Source organism: Schistocerca cancellata, chromosome 2 (assembly GCF_023864275.1).
Source record: "Schistocerca cancellata isolate TAMUIC-IGC-003103 chromosome 2, iqSchCanc2.1, whole genome shotgun sequence".
NCBI lineage: Eukaryota > Metazoa > Arthropoda > Insecta > Orthoptera > Acrididae > Schistocerca > Schistocerca cancellata.
In genome coordinates, this window is record NC_064627.1 from 142,365,619 (window position 1) to 142,380,045 (window position 14,427).

Consider the following 14,427-nt stretch of genomic DNA (forward strand, 5'->3'; position numbering starts at 1 on the left):
CGTTCTGTTGCTGTGTGTTTCCATTTCATGATTAATGTGACTTGAAGAGAAGTAATAAAATGAACTCTAACATGGAAAGTGAGCATTTCCGGACACATGTCCACATAACATATTTTCTTTCTTTGCGTGTGAGGAATGTTTCCTGAAAGTTTGGCCGTACCTTTTTGTAACACCCTGTATACCACCGCAAATTTGTCTCAATATCTGAGTGTTGCCTTCCTGAAACGTTATCCAAAAAAGCCATTACAAGGTCAAGTAAGACATGGATTACTAAGGGAATTAAGATATCGTGTAAGAAGAAGAGGGAAATATATGGACAGGCCAGAATAAGTCAGGATCCGACGATACTTGCTTACTACAAAAGATACTGTAATATTTTAAGGAAGATCATTTAGAAGTCGAGAAGCTTATGTGTACTGACAGAAATTAATAATGCGGATAATAAGATTAAAACTATACGGAATATTGTCAAACGGGAGATGGGACAGCCTGACAGTGCACAGCATACCATAGCAATAACGCTAAATGATGATGTTGTGAGTCATAATTCACATGTTGCAAGTATTTTTAACAATCACTTTCTGACTGGAGCTGCAAAAATAGGGTTAAAGGGTTCAGTTGAAAAGGCAAAAAAAAAAAAAAGTTAAAATGTCATTCCCCAGGATTTTGGGCCTTTAAAAATAGCACCAACATCCTCCACTGAAATTAAGGGAATTATGAATATACTGAAAAACAAGAGCTCACGTGGTGTTGATGGAGTCCCTAACAGAATTTTGAAGTGTTGTTCTAATTTAATAAGTGGAGTCCTTAGTCATATATGTAATGCTTCGCTGGCACAGGGAAGTTTTCCAGACAGATTGAAATACGCAATTGTCAAACCTCTTCATAAGAAAGGGGACAAGAGAGGCTTAAATAATTATAGACCAGTCTCATTGCTGACTTCATTTTCTAAAACATTCAAAAAAGTTATGTATTCAAGAGTGGTCTCACATTTAAATGAAAATAATTTACTCAGCATGTCACAGTTCGGATTCCGGAAGTGTTATTCAACTGAGAATGCTATCTACACATTTACCCATCAAATTGTACAAGCCCTAAATAACAAATTACCGCCAGTTGGTATTTTTTGTGGTCTTTCCAAGGCATTTGACTATGTGGATCATGTCACACTCTTAGAAAAACTCAGGTTTTATGGAATTGAAGGCTATACACACTGATCGTTTGAATCATATTTAACGAACAGAAAGCAAAAAGTTGTGCTGAATAACACAAATAATGTTGGGAGGATGGTAAATTCTGGTAAATGGGGAGTTATCACAAAGGGAGTCCCACAGGATTTCATTATGGGTCCCCTGCTGTTCTTTACTCATGGGAATGACCTCTCACTTAATGTTCAGCAAGCAGAACTAGTACTTTTTGCAGATGACACGAGTGTTATAATATATCCAATTTCAGAAAAAGCAGCTGAAGATATTGTTAAGGATGTCTTTCAAAGAATTATTAAGTAGTTCTCAGAAAATGGACTCTCCCTTAATTTTGAAAAAATTCACTATATCCAGTTTTGTACACCGAATAGAGTCATACCGACAACTGATGTAGCATTTGAACAGGGCTCAGTTAACAGGGTAGATTTCTCTAAATTTTTGAGTATTCGCATTGATGACAACTTGAACTGGAAGAAGCATATTACTGAGCTTCTCAAACAATTAAGTTCAGCTGCTTTTGTTCTTCGTATAATCGCTAGTCTTGGTAATAAACAGATCGGCCTCTTAACGTACTTTGCATGTTTCCACTCAATAATGTCTTATGAAAAAGTTTTCAGGGGTAGCTCACCATTGAGACATAGCGTATTGATTGCACAAAAGAGAGCACTGAGAATAATTAGTGGTGTTCACACAAGAACGTCATGTAGGCATCTATTCAAGGAGTTAGGTATTTTAATTGCACCATCAGAGTACATATATTCGCTAACGAAATTCGTCATAAATAATCCACCTCAATTTGCGAAGAACAGTGATGTTCATACGTACAACACTAGAGGGAAAAATGACGTTTCCTAACTGTTATTGAAGCTGTCAGTTGCTCAAAAAGGGGTACATTATTCAGCAACAAAAATCTTCGATCATTTGTCCAACAATATAAAGAGTTTGGCAGGTAGCAGTTCAAGTTTTAAACCTAGCTTAAAATCATTTCTTTTGGACAACTCCTTCTATTCCATGGAAGAGTTTCTGTTTCAGAACTGGTAAAAAAATTTAAAAAGATTTGTACCTCTAAATGGAGATGCATGTGCAGAACTAAAAATTTCAGTAATATTAATATTAGCACTATTCATGTGTGTATATACACTCCTGGAAATTGAAATAAGAACACCGTGAATTCATTGTCCCAGGAAGGGGAAACTTTATTGACACATTCCTGGGGTCAGATACATCACATGATCACACTGACAGAACCACAGGCACATAGACACAGGCAACAGAGCATGCACAATGTCGGCACTAGTACAGTGTATATCCACCTTTCGCAGCAATGCAGGCTGCTATTCTCCCATGGAGACGATCGTAGAGATGCTGGATGTAGTCCTGTGGAACGGCTTGCCATGCCATTTCCACCTGGCGCCTCAGTTGGACCAGCGTTCGTGCTGGACGTGCAGACCGCGTGAGACGACGCTTCATCCAGTCCCAAACATGCTCAATGGGGGACAGATCCGGAGATCTTGCTGGCCAGGGTAGTTGACTTACACCTTCTAGAGCACGTTGGGTGGCACGGGATACATGCGGACGTGCATTGTCCTGTTGGAACAGCAAGTTCCCTTGCCGGTCTAGGAATGGTAGAACGATGGGTTCGATGACGGTTTGGATGTACCGTGCACTATTCAGTGTCCCCTCGACGATCACCAGTGGTGTACGGCCAGTGTAGGAGATCGCTCCCCACACCACGATGCCAGGTGTTGGCCCTGTGTGCCTCGGTCGTATGCAGTCCTGATTGTGGCGCTCACCTGCACGGCGCCAAACACGCATACGACCATCATTGGCACCAAGGCAGAAGCGACTCTCATCGCTGAAGACGACACGTCTCCATTCGTCCCTCCATTCACGCCCGTTGCGCCACCACTGGAGGCGGGCTGCACGATGTTGGGGCGTGAGCGGAAGACGGCCTAACGGTGTGCGGGACCGTAGCCCAGCTTCATGGAGACGGTTGCGAATGGTCCTCGCCGATACCCCAGGAGCAACAGTGTCCCTAATTTGCTGGGAAGTGGCGGTGCGGTCCCCTACGGCACTGCGTAGGATTCTACGGTCTTGGCGTGCATCCGTGCGTCGCTGCGGTCCGGTCCCAGGTCGACGGGTACGTGCACCTTCCGCCGACCACTGGCGACAACGTCGATGTACTGTGGAGACCTCACGCCCCACGTGTTGAGCAATTCGGCGGTACGTCCACCCGGCCTCCCGCATGCCCACTATACGCCCTCGCTCAAAGTCCGTCAACTGCACATACGGTTCACGTCCACGCTGTCGCGGCATGCTACCAGTGTTAAAGACTGCGATGGAGCTCCGTATGCCACGGCAAACTGGCTGACACTGACGGCGGCGGTGCACAAATGCTGCGCAGCTAGCGCCATTCGACGGCCAACACCGCGGTTCCTGGTGTGTCCGCTGTGCCGTGCGTGTGATCATTGCTTGTACAGCCCTCTCGCAGTGTCCGGAGCAAGTATGGTGGGTCTGACACACCGGTGTCAATGTGTTCTTTTTTCCATTTCCAGGAGTGTATATGGCTTGCGATGTATTTGTATGAGGTTAATGAAATTTTAATACATTATAGCCAAATATATTGTTAATGTAAATCTCAAGTTACAACATTTTCCGATCACCCAAAAAACCACGATAGTGCAAAATAAATCAATAATCAAAAACTTTGTCATATCGTGGAAATTTCAATAAACAATACAAAATTCTTACTCATTATCTGTGTTACTTCAAAATAGGATCAAATAAGATCAAAATACAGGTATAGTACTGGAATAAACCAAGTTTAAAGGGCAATGTGCCTTCCATTTATTTTCTATTGTAAATGAGTGGTGAGTCATGAAAAAGAGCTAATTCATTTCAGGGAGTGAACAGTTCTGATCCAATCTCTGAAAAGAACAGTTTTGCCCATCTCTACACAGAGGCTTTTAAGCAAACATTCTCCCCCACTGCGTAAGTGAATGGAAAGTTAAAACTCTCCAATACCTTATAAAATGGGAAGTGCCCTCTGCCATGTACTTCACAGTGGTTTGCAGAATACGGATGTAGATGTAGATAGGCTGTCTGAACAATAGTGCAGGAGGAAGCAAAAGAGACACAAGAGTGTTACTTTCTCGAGAAACCTGTGAACTGGCTGGAGCAGAAAGTCGGCAACTTTGGAAGCTTACCCTGGGCTCAGCTGTGTCTTCAGTGCCACCAGGAGTGAGCAGTCCTCTGGGAGAAGGCGGCGACGGCGACTGTGGACGGCTGCCAATGATTGTAACCAGAGACTCTGCGAAAGACGACGAGCTCCACAGTTCTTTAACAATGGATGCGAATTCGTCGTGCTTCCCGCTGCCCAGGAGAATTTCGCTGGAAAAGTTCCATGAAGGCCACTCTGGCACCTCTGCTTCGGCGCACACAGTTTCAGGTGCGTCCGAGTTGCACGGACCTAGTGTAAGGAAGTCTTCACTGGCGCTGTAGAGCAGGAGCCATATACCCGTTGTTGAAGGAATCAGAAGTGTTAAAAGCCTTGCAAAGTCCCTAGTTGCAGTCACGTTGGTAAGTGCTTCTTTCACCTCTTTTTTTATTCCTTCGTAGTGTGGAAAATTTTCATAACACAGTTGGGAAGACTCCCAATCCGCCGTCGTATCTTCGGATCCGCTTCGACGGTTATTCGGCATCCCTGTAAAGACAGAGCACTTATCAGCACACATATCAGTTGCGCATTCTGTATGCAGTGTCAGCAGGGCCGGTCTGAAGCCCGACTAAGTCGTCGCTTGGGGAACTAAGCTGGCCAGGAGAACACGCCAAGTGCCATAACCCGATTTCCCAGAGACTTCACTGGAAGAGGAGTCAAAATAAACTTGTGTCTGGGATTTCTGAGAAATCGAGGGCCAAATTTTCTAAGTACTTTAAATGCCTTTCAAGTTATGAAGGTGGTAGGTGTAAAATAAAGGGAGCGAAAGACTATTTACAATTTGTACAGAAACCAGATGGCAGTTATACGTGTCAATGGGCATGAAAGAGAAGCAGTGGTTGGGAAGGGAGTGAGACAGGGTTGTAGCCTATACCCGATGTTATTCAATCTGTATATTGAGCAAGCAATAAAGGAAACAAAAGAAAAGTTCGGCGTAGGTATTAAAATCCACGGAGAAGAATTAAAAACTTGGAGGTTCGCTGATGATATTGTAATTCTGTCAGAGACAGCAAAGGACTTGGAAGAGCAGTTGAACGGAATGGACAGTGTCTTGAAAGGAGGATATAAGATGAACAAGAGTAAAACGATGATAATGGAATTTAGTCGAATTAAATCAGGTGATGCTGAGGGAATTAGATTAGGAAACGAGACACTTGAAGTAGTAGATGAGTTCTGCTATTTGGGGAGCAAAATAACTGATGACTGTCGAAGTACAGAGGATATCAAATTCAGACTGGCTATGGCAAGGAAAGCGTTTCTGAAGAAGAGAAATTTTTTAACATCGAGTACACATTCAAGTGTCAGCAAGTCCTTTCCGAAAGTATTTGAATGGAGTGTAGCCATGTATGGAAGTGAAACATGGACGATAAATAGTTTAGACAAGAAGAGAATAGAAGCTTTCGAAATGTGGTGCTACAGAAGAATGTTGAAGATTACATGGGTAGATCACATAACTAATGAGGTGGTATTGAATAGAATTGGAGAGAAGAGAAATTTGTGGCACAACTTGACTAGAAGAAGGTATCGGTTGATGGGACACATTCTGAGGCATCAAGGGATCACCAATTTAGTACTGGAGGGAAGCGTGGAGGGTAAATATCTTAAGGGGGATCAAGAGATGAATACGCTAACCAGATTCAGAAGGATTTAGGTTGCAGTAGTTAGTCGGAGATGAAGAAGCTTGCACAGGGTAGAGTAGCATGGATAGTTCATCACATCAGTCTCTGAAGCACAACAATCTCAGCCGAAATGGTGGGACATTGGCTATCGTGGCGCTCTCTCAGTTTCACGTCCCGTGTTCGAAAGCTGTTTATTATTTTTATTTGCTTAATTTTCTTTAATTTTTTGATTTATCTAGTCATATTATCAGATAGATTATATAATGGTAAGACAGAGATATAGGAAGCAGATTTTAAATTGTAAGACATTTCCAGGGGCAGATGTGGACTCTGACCACAATCTATTGGTTATGAACTGTAGATTAAAACTAAAGAAACTGCAAAAAGGTGGGAATTTAAGGAGATGGGACCTAAACCAGAGGTTGTACAGAGTTTCAGGGAGAGCATAAGGCAACAATTGACAGGAATGGGGAAAAGAAATACAATAGAAGAAGAATGGGTAGCTCTGAGGGATGAAGTAGTGAAGGCAGCAGAGGATCAAGTAGGTAAAAGGAGGAGGGCTAGTAGAAATCCTTGGGTAACAGAAGAAATATTGAACTTAATTGATGAAAGGAGAAAATATAAAAATTCAGTAAATGAAGCAGGCAAAAAGGAATACAAACGTCTCAAAAATGAGATCGACAGGAAGTGCAAAATGGCTAAGCAGGGATGGCTAGAGGACAAATGTAAGGATGTAGAGGCTTATCTCACTGCCTACAGGAAAATTAAAGAGACCTTTGGAGAAAAGAGAGCCACTTGTATGAATATCAAGAGCTCAGATGGAAACACAGTTCTAAGCAAAGAAGGGAAAGTAGAAAGGTGGAAGGAGTATATAGCGGATCTATACAAGTGCGATGTACTTGAGGACAATATTATGGAAATGGAAGAGGATGTAGATGAAGATGAAATGGGAGATACGATACTGCGTGAAGAGTTTGACAGAGCAGTGAAAGACCTGAGTCGAAACAAGGCCCCGGGAGTAGACAACATTGCATTGGAACTACTGACGGCCTTGGGAGAGCCAGTCCTGATAAAACTCTACCATCTGGTGAGCAAGATGTATGAGACAGGCGAAATACCCTCAGACTTCAAGAAGAATATAATAATTCCAATCCCAAAGAAAGCAGGTGTTGACAGATGTGAAAATTACCGAACTATCAGTTTAATAAGTCACAGCTGCAAAATACTAACGCGAATTCTTTACAGACGAATGGAAAAACTGGTAGAAGCCGACCTCAGCGAAGATCAGTTTGGATTCCACAGAAATATTGGAACACGTGAGGCAATACTGGCCCTACGACTTATCTTAGACAATAGATTAAGGAAAGACAAACCTACATTTCTAGCATTTGTAGACTTAGAGAAAGCTTTTGACAATGTTGACTGGAATACTCTCTTTCAAATTCTAAAGGTGGCAGGGGTAAAATACAGGGAGCGAAAGGCTATTTACAATTTATACAGAAACCAGATGGCAGTTATAAGAGTCGAGGGGCATGAAAGGGAAGTAGCGGTTGGGAAGGGAGTGAGACAGGGTTGTAGCCTCTCCCCGATGTTATTCAATCTGTATACTGAGCAAGCAGTAAAGGAAACAAAAGAAAAATTCCGAGTAGGTATTAAAATCCATGGAGAAGAAATAAAAACGTTGAGGTTCGCCGATGACATTGTAATTCTGTCAGAGACAGCAAAGGACTTGGAAGAGCAGTTGAACGGAATGGACAGTGTCTTGAAAGGAGGATATAAGATGAACATCAACAAAAGCAAAACGAGGATAATGGAATGTAGTCGAATTAAGTCGGGTGATGCTGAGGGAATTAGATTAAGAAATGAGACACTTAAAGTAGTAAAGGAGTTTTGCTATTTGGGGAGCAAACTAACTGATGATGGTCGAAGTAGAGAGGATATAAAATGTAGACTGGCAATGGAAAGGAAAGCATTTCTGAAGAAGAGAAATTTGTTATCATCGAGTATAGACTTAAGGGTCAGGAAGTCGTTTCTGAAAGTATTTGTATGGAGTGTAGCCATGTATGGAAGTGAAACATGGACGATAAATAGTTTGGACAAGAAGAGAATAGAAGCTTTAGAAATGTGGTGCTACAGAAGAATGCTGAAGATTAGATGGGTAGATCACATAACTAATGAGGAGGTATTAAATAGAATTGGGGAGGAGAGGAGTTTGTGGCACAACTTGACAAGAAGAAGGGACCGGTTGGTAGGACATGTTCTGAGGCATCAAGGGATCACAAATTTAGCACTGGGGGGTAGCGTGGAGGGTAAAAATCGTAGAGGGAGACCAAGAGATGAATACACTAAGCAGATTCAGAAGGATGTAGGTTGCAGTAAGTACTGCGAGATAAAGAAGCTTGCACAGGATAGAGCAGCATGGAGAGCTGCATCAAACCAGTCTCAGGACTGAAGACAACAACAACAGTCATATCCGCAGAGGATTACTACACGAAACTTTCTTATCAAGATAGAAGGTACAAGGGTGTTATCTTAATCGTAAAATTACAATGGGGTTTCGCAATAAGTGTCAAACATTTATTATGCCGTATATGTTTGTATGGTATTTTCAGGGCTTAAATCTTTTTTTTTTAATTCTCAAGTTATTATATTTCATTCTTATAGCAATCATTATATTAATTCTTATGTTTCATTCTTAAGCATATTGAACGGGAAGATTTGGTGTATTCCCTTGGAAGATACTGATTGCAGAAACATTTCGAACATAGAATTTCTGAAGGCCACGAGCACTGCGTGTAGGCAGGTTTGCCACTGTGACATTTTTTCCCATGAAGCTCTCTCAGTAACGAAACATCGTTCATATTGCTTTGGATTTCAGGCGTTGGCAATAATTTCTTGGCAATCCACGCATAACGGACGATCTTAACAAAAATTGGCGCTTGCAACTGATTATGAATCGAAATACACTATGCGAATTTCAACGAAAACAATTTCAAATAATTTTCCGATTGATTTATTGTTTTTTTCTTTTTTTCCAAAAAATCGTTCCCCAGACATACAATCAGTAGATGATAATGACAAAATTATTTCTGTATGCACTGGGAAACATTCGTGGAGTACTCTTGTATGGACAAGGTTCAAATGGCTCTGAGCACTATGGGACTTAACTTCTGTGGTGATCAGTCCCCTAGAACTTAGAACTACTTAAACCTAACTAACCTAAGGACATCACATACATCCATGCCCGAGGCAGGATTCGAACCTGCGACCGTAGCGGTCACGCGGTTCCAGACTGAAGCGCCTTTAACCGCACGGCCACACCGGCCGGCTGTATGGACAAGGGTAGATAAATAAAAAAACAAAAACAAAAATAACCTTCAGTTTTTCGAACAAGGGGCGCAAAAAGCTTGAATCCACTACACTAACCACTTTTTTTTTTTAAAAAAATCTTATTTTGTTCGATATTGTTCATTGCATTGGTTCGGGGCGGACATCCCTTGACACACTTGAAGTTCATCGTTGATAAGTCACAAGATTTTTATTACAGAGGGCTGATAACCCTCTGACTGAACACCCCATATACACTCCTGGAAATGGAAAAAAGTACACATTGACACCGGTGTGTCAGACCCACCATACTTGCTCCGGACACTGCGAGAGGGCTGTACAAGCAATGATCACACGCACGGCACAGCGGACACACCAGGAACCGCGGTGTTGGCCGTCGAATGGCGCTAGCTGCGCAGCATTTGTGCACCGCCGCCGTCAGTGTCAGCCAGTTTGCCGTGGCATACGGAGCTCCATCGCAGTCTTTAACACTGGTAGCATGCCGCGACAGCGTGGACGTGAACCGTATGTGCAGTTGACGGACTTTGAGCGAGGGCGTATAGTGGGCATGCGGGAGGCCGGGTGGACGTACCGCCGAATTGCTCAACACGTGGGGCGTGAGGTCTCCACAGTACATCGATGTTGTCGCCAGTGGTCGGCGGAAGGTGCACGTGCCCGTCGACCTGGGACCGGACCGCAGCGACGCACGGATGCACGCCAAGACCGTAGGATCCTACGCAGTGCCGTAGGGGACCGCACCGCCACTTCCCAGCAAATTAGGGACACTGTTGCTCCTGGGGTATCGGCGAGGACCATTCGCAACCGTCTCCATGAAGCTGGGCTACGGTCCCGCACACCGTTAGGCCGTCTTCCGCTCACGCCCCAACATCGTGCAGCCCGCCTCCAGTGGTGTCGCGACAGGCGTGAATGGAGGGACGAATGGAGACGAGTCGTCTTCAGCGATGGGAGTCGCTTCTGCCTTGGTGCCAATGATGGTCGCATGCGTGTTTGGCGCCGTGCAGGTGAGCGCCACTATCAGGACTGCATACGACCGAGGCACACAGGGACAACACCCGGCATCATGGTGTGGGGAGCGATCTCCTACACTGGCCGTACACCACTGGTGATCGCCGAGGGGACACTGAATAGTGCACGGTACATCCAAACCGTCATCGAACCCATCGTTCTACCATTCCTAGACCGGCAAGGGAACTTGCTGTTCCAACAGGACAATGCACGTCCGCATGTATCCCGATCGTCTCCATGGGAGAATAGCAGCCTGCATTGCTGCGAAAGGTGGATATACACTGTACTAGTGCCGACATTGTGCATGCTCTGTTGCCTGTGTCTATGTGCCTGTGGTTCTGTCAGTGTGATCATGTGATGTATCTGACCCCAGGAATGTGTCAATAAAGTTTCCCCTTCCTGGGACAATGAATTCACGGTGTCCTTATTTCAATTTCCAGGAGTGTATATATATATATATATATATATATATATATATATATATATATATATATATATATACCGGGTGATCAAATAGTCAGTATAAATTTGAAAACTTAATAAACCACGGAATAATGTAGATAGAGAGGTAAAAATTGACACACATGCTTGGAATGACACGGGGTTTTATTAGAACAAAAAAAAAAAGTTCACAAAATGTCCGACAGATGGCGCTGGACAGCAAAACGTCACTGACTGCGCATGACAATCGTGTATAAAAGGAGCTGTAATGAGAGAGAGAATCAGATGCGCCAGCAGTTGCAGCATTTTGACGCTACTTGAAAAGGGGCTTTTAGTGAATCTGTATTATCAGAATGGGGAATGTGCTAGTTTAGCGTTGCAATCCTATCGCCTTAGGAAGGGGATTCGAACGGGTAAAGGTCCGTTGACAAATGTAGCTGTGGCGAGAATGATTTCGAAGTTCGAAGCCAAGGGTTGTTTAGACGATAGAACCCGTAGTGGCCGACAGAGCACAAGGCGTAATGCTGCTGCGACAGTTCAGGAAGAAATGGAGACAGTAGCGGGTTCGTCTATGCACGGGGAAGTCAACGCTCATGCAGTCGCACGTCGCACCGGCATTCCATACACTACTGTTTGATTGACACTGGGGTGTGGGCGTTTCAAAAGATGGCGGAAGATGACGATTGGTTGAGTAACGTGTTGAGGACCGACGTAGCTCATTTCACGCTCCAAGGGTCTGTCAGCGCCCACAACTGCAAAATTTTGGCTACCGAAAATCCTAGAACTGTCGTGGAAACTCCATTGCACGACGAGCAAGTCACGGTGTGGGTTGGATTTACCACATCCACCATTATCGGTCCTTCTTCGAGGAGATGCGTGATTCTGGTTTTGTAACTGCTACCGTGACGGGTGAGAGGTACGCCGATGTGTTACAGAATCGCATCATCCCCAGCCTGGCTGATAAACACCTGCTGGAACGTACGGTGTTTATGCAGAATGGCGCTCCACCCCATATTGCTTGACGCGTGAAAGATCTCTCGCGCGCGTCGTTTGGTGATGATTGTGTGCTCAGCCGTCACTTTCGTTATGCTTGGCCTCACAGGTCCCCAGATCTCAGTCCGTGCGATTACTGGCTTTGGGGTTACCTGAAGTCGCAAGTGTATCGTGATCGACCGACATCTCTAGGGATGCTGAAAGACATCCGACGCCAATGCCTCACCATAAATCCGGACATGCTTTACAGTGCTGTTCACAACATTATTCCTCGACTACAGCTATTGTTGAGGAATGATGGTGGACACATTGAGCATTTCCTGTAAAGAACATCCATCTTTGCTTTGTCTTACTTTGTTATGCTAATTATTGCTATTCTAATCAGATGAAGCGCCATCTGTCGGACATTTTTTAAACTTTTGTATTTTTTTGGTTCTACTAAAACCCCATGTCATTCCTCTGGTACCGCGCGCCGCGGAATTTGAATCCGCGCCAGACCTCATGGATATCAAAGACCCCTAGAGGTCTCTGCACCATCGCGCTGTAAGCTATGGCGGCGCGCGCCTCCTGGCTCGCTTTCAGTGTGGGGGCGCCACAGTGGAACACGTGGTCCCAGCGGCCAATAGCGGCGCCCTCGATAGCCTACTTGAGCGCCGGCCACTCGCTCAGCCAGCATCTCCGGCGGTAATTCGGAAGGATACCGCCCTTCGATTGTGCCATTCCAGCACTAATCGAAGCGTTAGGGTTTCAGGTGCCAGCCAGCCAGCCAGCCGAGCAGCAGCGGTCCAGCCGAGTAGCAGCAGCAGCAGCGGCCCCGGCCCCGTCCGCGGCAGCAGCAGCAGCAGCAGCTGCGGCGTTCCTGCCAGCCGTCGCCAGCGCCAGCAGCGTGGGACTCTGGCCTTCGTCCGTCTTCGTCTGTCTTCGTCCGTCCCCAGTTTTTTCCTCACCACCACTGCCACTACTACCACCACTGCCATTGTGTACACTTCGCCCTCCGCCGCCACCACCACCATTACATGGTGTGCCCAGTCACCCCCCCCCCTCTTTCCATCCCTCCTCATCTCACTCCCTTCGCCCTCGCTCTTTGTCGCCCCCTCTCCAGCTTCTTCCTCCTGCTCCTCTCCCTCTGATCCTTTCCCCCCACTCACCCAGCCTGTCACTGCAGCTCCAGCTAGGGTGGTGGCCCGTCGGTCCACTGCCCATGCCCAGCTCTCGCCATCACCGCCACCACTGTTGCCATCGCCTTCACCGTCACCATCTCCGGCGCCGACTGCTGCGTCCACGCCGGGACCTGCCACTTCCTGCCACCTCCCTATAGCTCCCCTCCCACCCTTCTGCCGCTGTTAAACGCCCTAGTGGCACCACCACATCCTCTGCTCCCAAAATGGCCCCACCCCGTCCTCCTCCCCCCCCCCCCAGGATGCCATGGATGTCTCCAAACCTGGCCCTGCTCCCTCCACCTCCTCCTCCTCCCTCCCTCTATATATAAATACCTCCTCTCCCATCCCGATCCTTCCCTACCCGAGGCCCGGAACCTCTCCCTCCTCCTCCACCAACACTTCCCTGGTGTCCCCATCTCATTCCTCACTCCCAGATGGGATTCAGTTCTCGTCTCCTCCCCCAGCCCCACCCTCCTTACTGACATCTTCTCCCGCCTCCCCATCACCCGGTTTGGTCCTAGCACCTCCTTCACCCCTGCTCCTTCTCCATCTCTTACCCGCCAACCCCAATGTCACCCGCCGACCCTCACCGCCGTGATCACTCGGCTCAGCCCGACGATCACGGAGGAGGAGGTGTTGGTGGAGATCAAGGCGCATCCCTCGCTGGAGGTGCGGGCGGTCCACCGCATTTTTAACTCGGCCGGCCCCACCCACCTTATGCGAGTTTTCTCTGATGACGCCCCCTCCATTGACTGTCTCCTGAAGGAGGGTGCCCTCCTCTTCAACCAGCGCTATAAGGTCGACCCCTCCCGTTCCCCTCCTCAACCCCTGCGCTGCCAGAGGTGTCTGCGCTATAACGCACACCCAACAGCTGAGTGCTTCGAGGCCCCCTCATGCCCGCATTGTAGGCAAGCACACTTCCTCCGGCAGTGCCCTAACCTTCAATCCCCTACCTCCTGTAATACCTGCAATCTCCCCCATCCCACCTACTCCTAAAAGTGTAAAGCCCGACCCCCTCCGACCACTCCTGAACTCACCGTCCCTGTCCGCCCTCTGGACGCCCCCACCCCTCCTGGCAATTCCCTTCGTCCTCCCACCCCCCCCCCCCCCAGCGCCCTCACACCATCCAACAGGTCTCCCTCACCACCCGTTCTGTCTTCCACCTAAAAATGTATGCCACCTACTCCCACAACCAGGTCCATTTCACCTTCTCCCATCCGTTCCCTTCCTGCCAACAAGAACCTCTTCATGCACACCCTTGCTACCCACCGCATGGATGTCTTCCTCCTCAATGAAACCTTCCTCCAACTCCACCACACCGTCCACACTTTGCCCTACCTTCTCCACCGCTCCAATAATCCCCTCCCGATTGCGCGTGGCGGAGTTGCCATTGACCACCACCACCAGATCCCGGTTCTGCTCCAACCTCTCCTTCCCAC

General features: G+C 46.5%; 1 protein-coding gene across 1 annotated transcript in view; it reads right to left on the reverse strand.

Annotated features, from left to right (window-relative positions):
* The window catches only part of LOC126151944 (uncharacterized), a 157,826-nt gene that overhangs the window by 83,248 nt on the left and 60,151 nt on the right, over positions 1–14,427 (reverse strand). The window contains exon 2 of the mRNA XM_049915975.1: positions 4,412–4,908. Within this exon, the coding sequence (XP_049771932.1) occupies positions 4,412–4,906 (495 nt within the window). The 5' untranslated portion in view covers positions 4,907–4,908. The remainder of the gene's footprint in view (positions 1–4,411; positions 4,909–14,427) is intronic.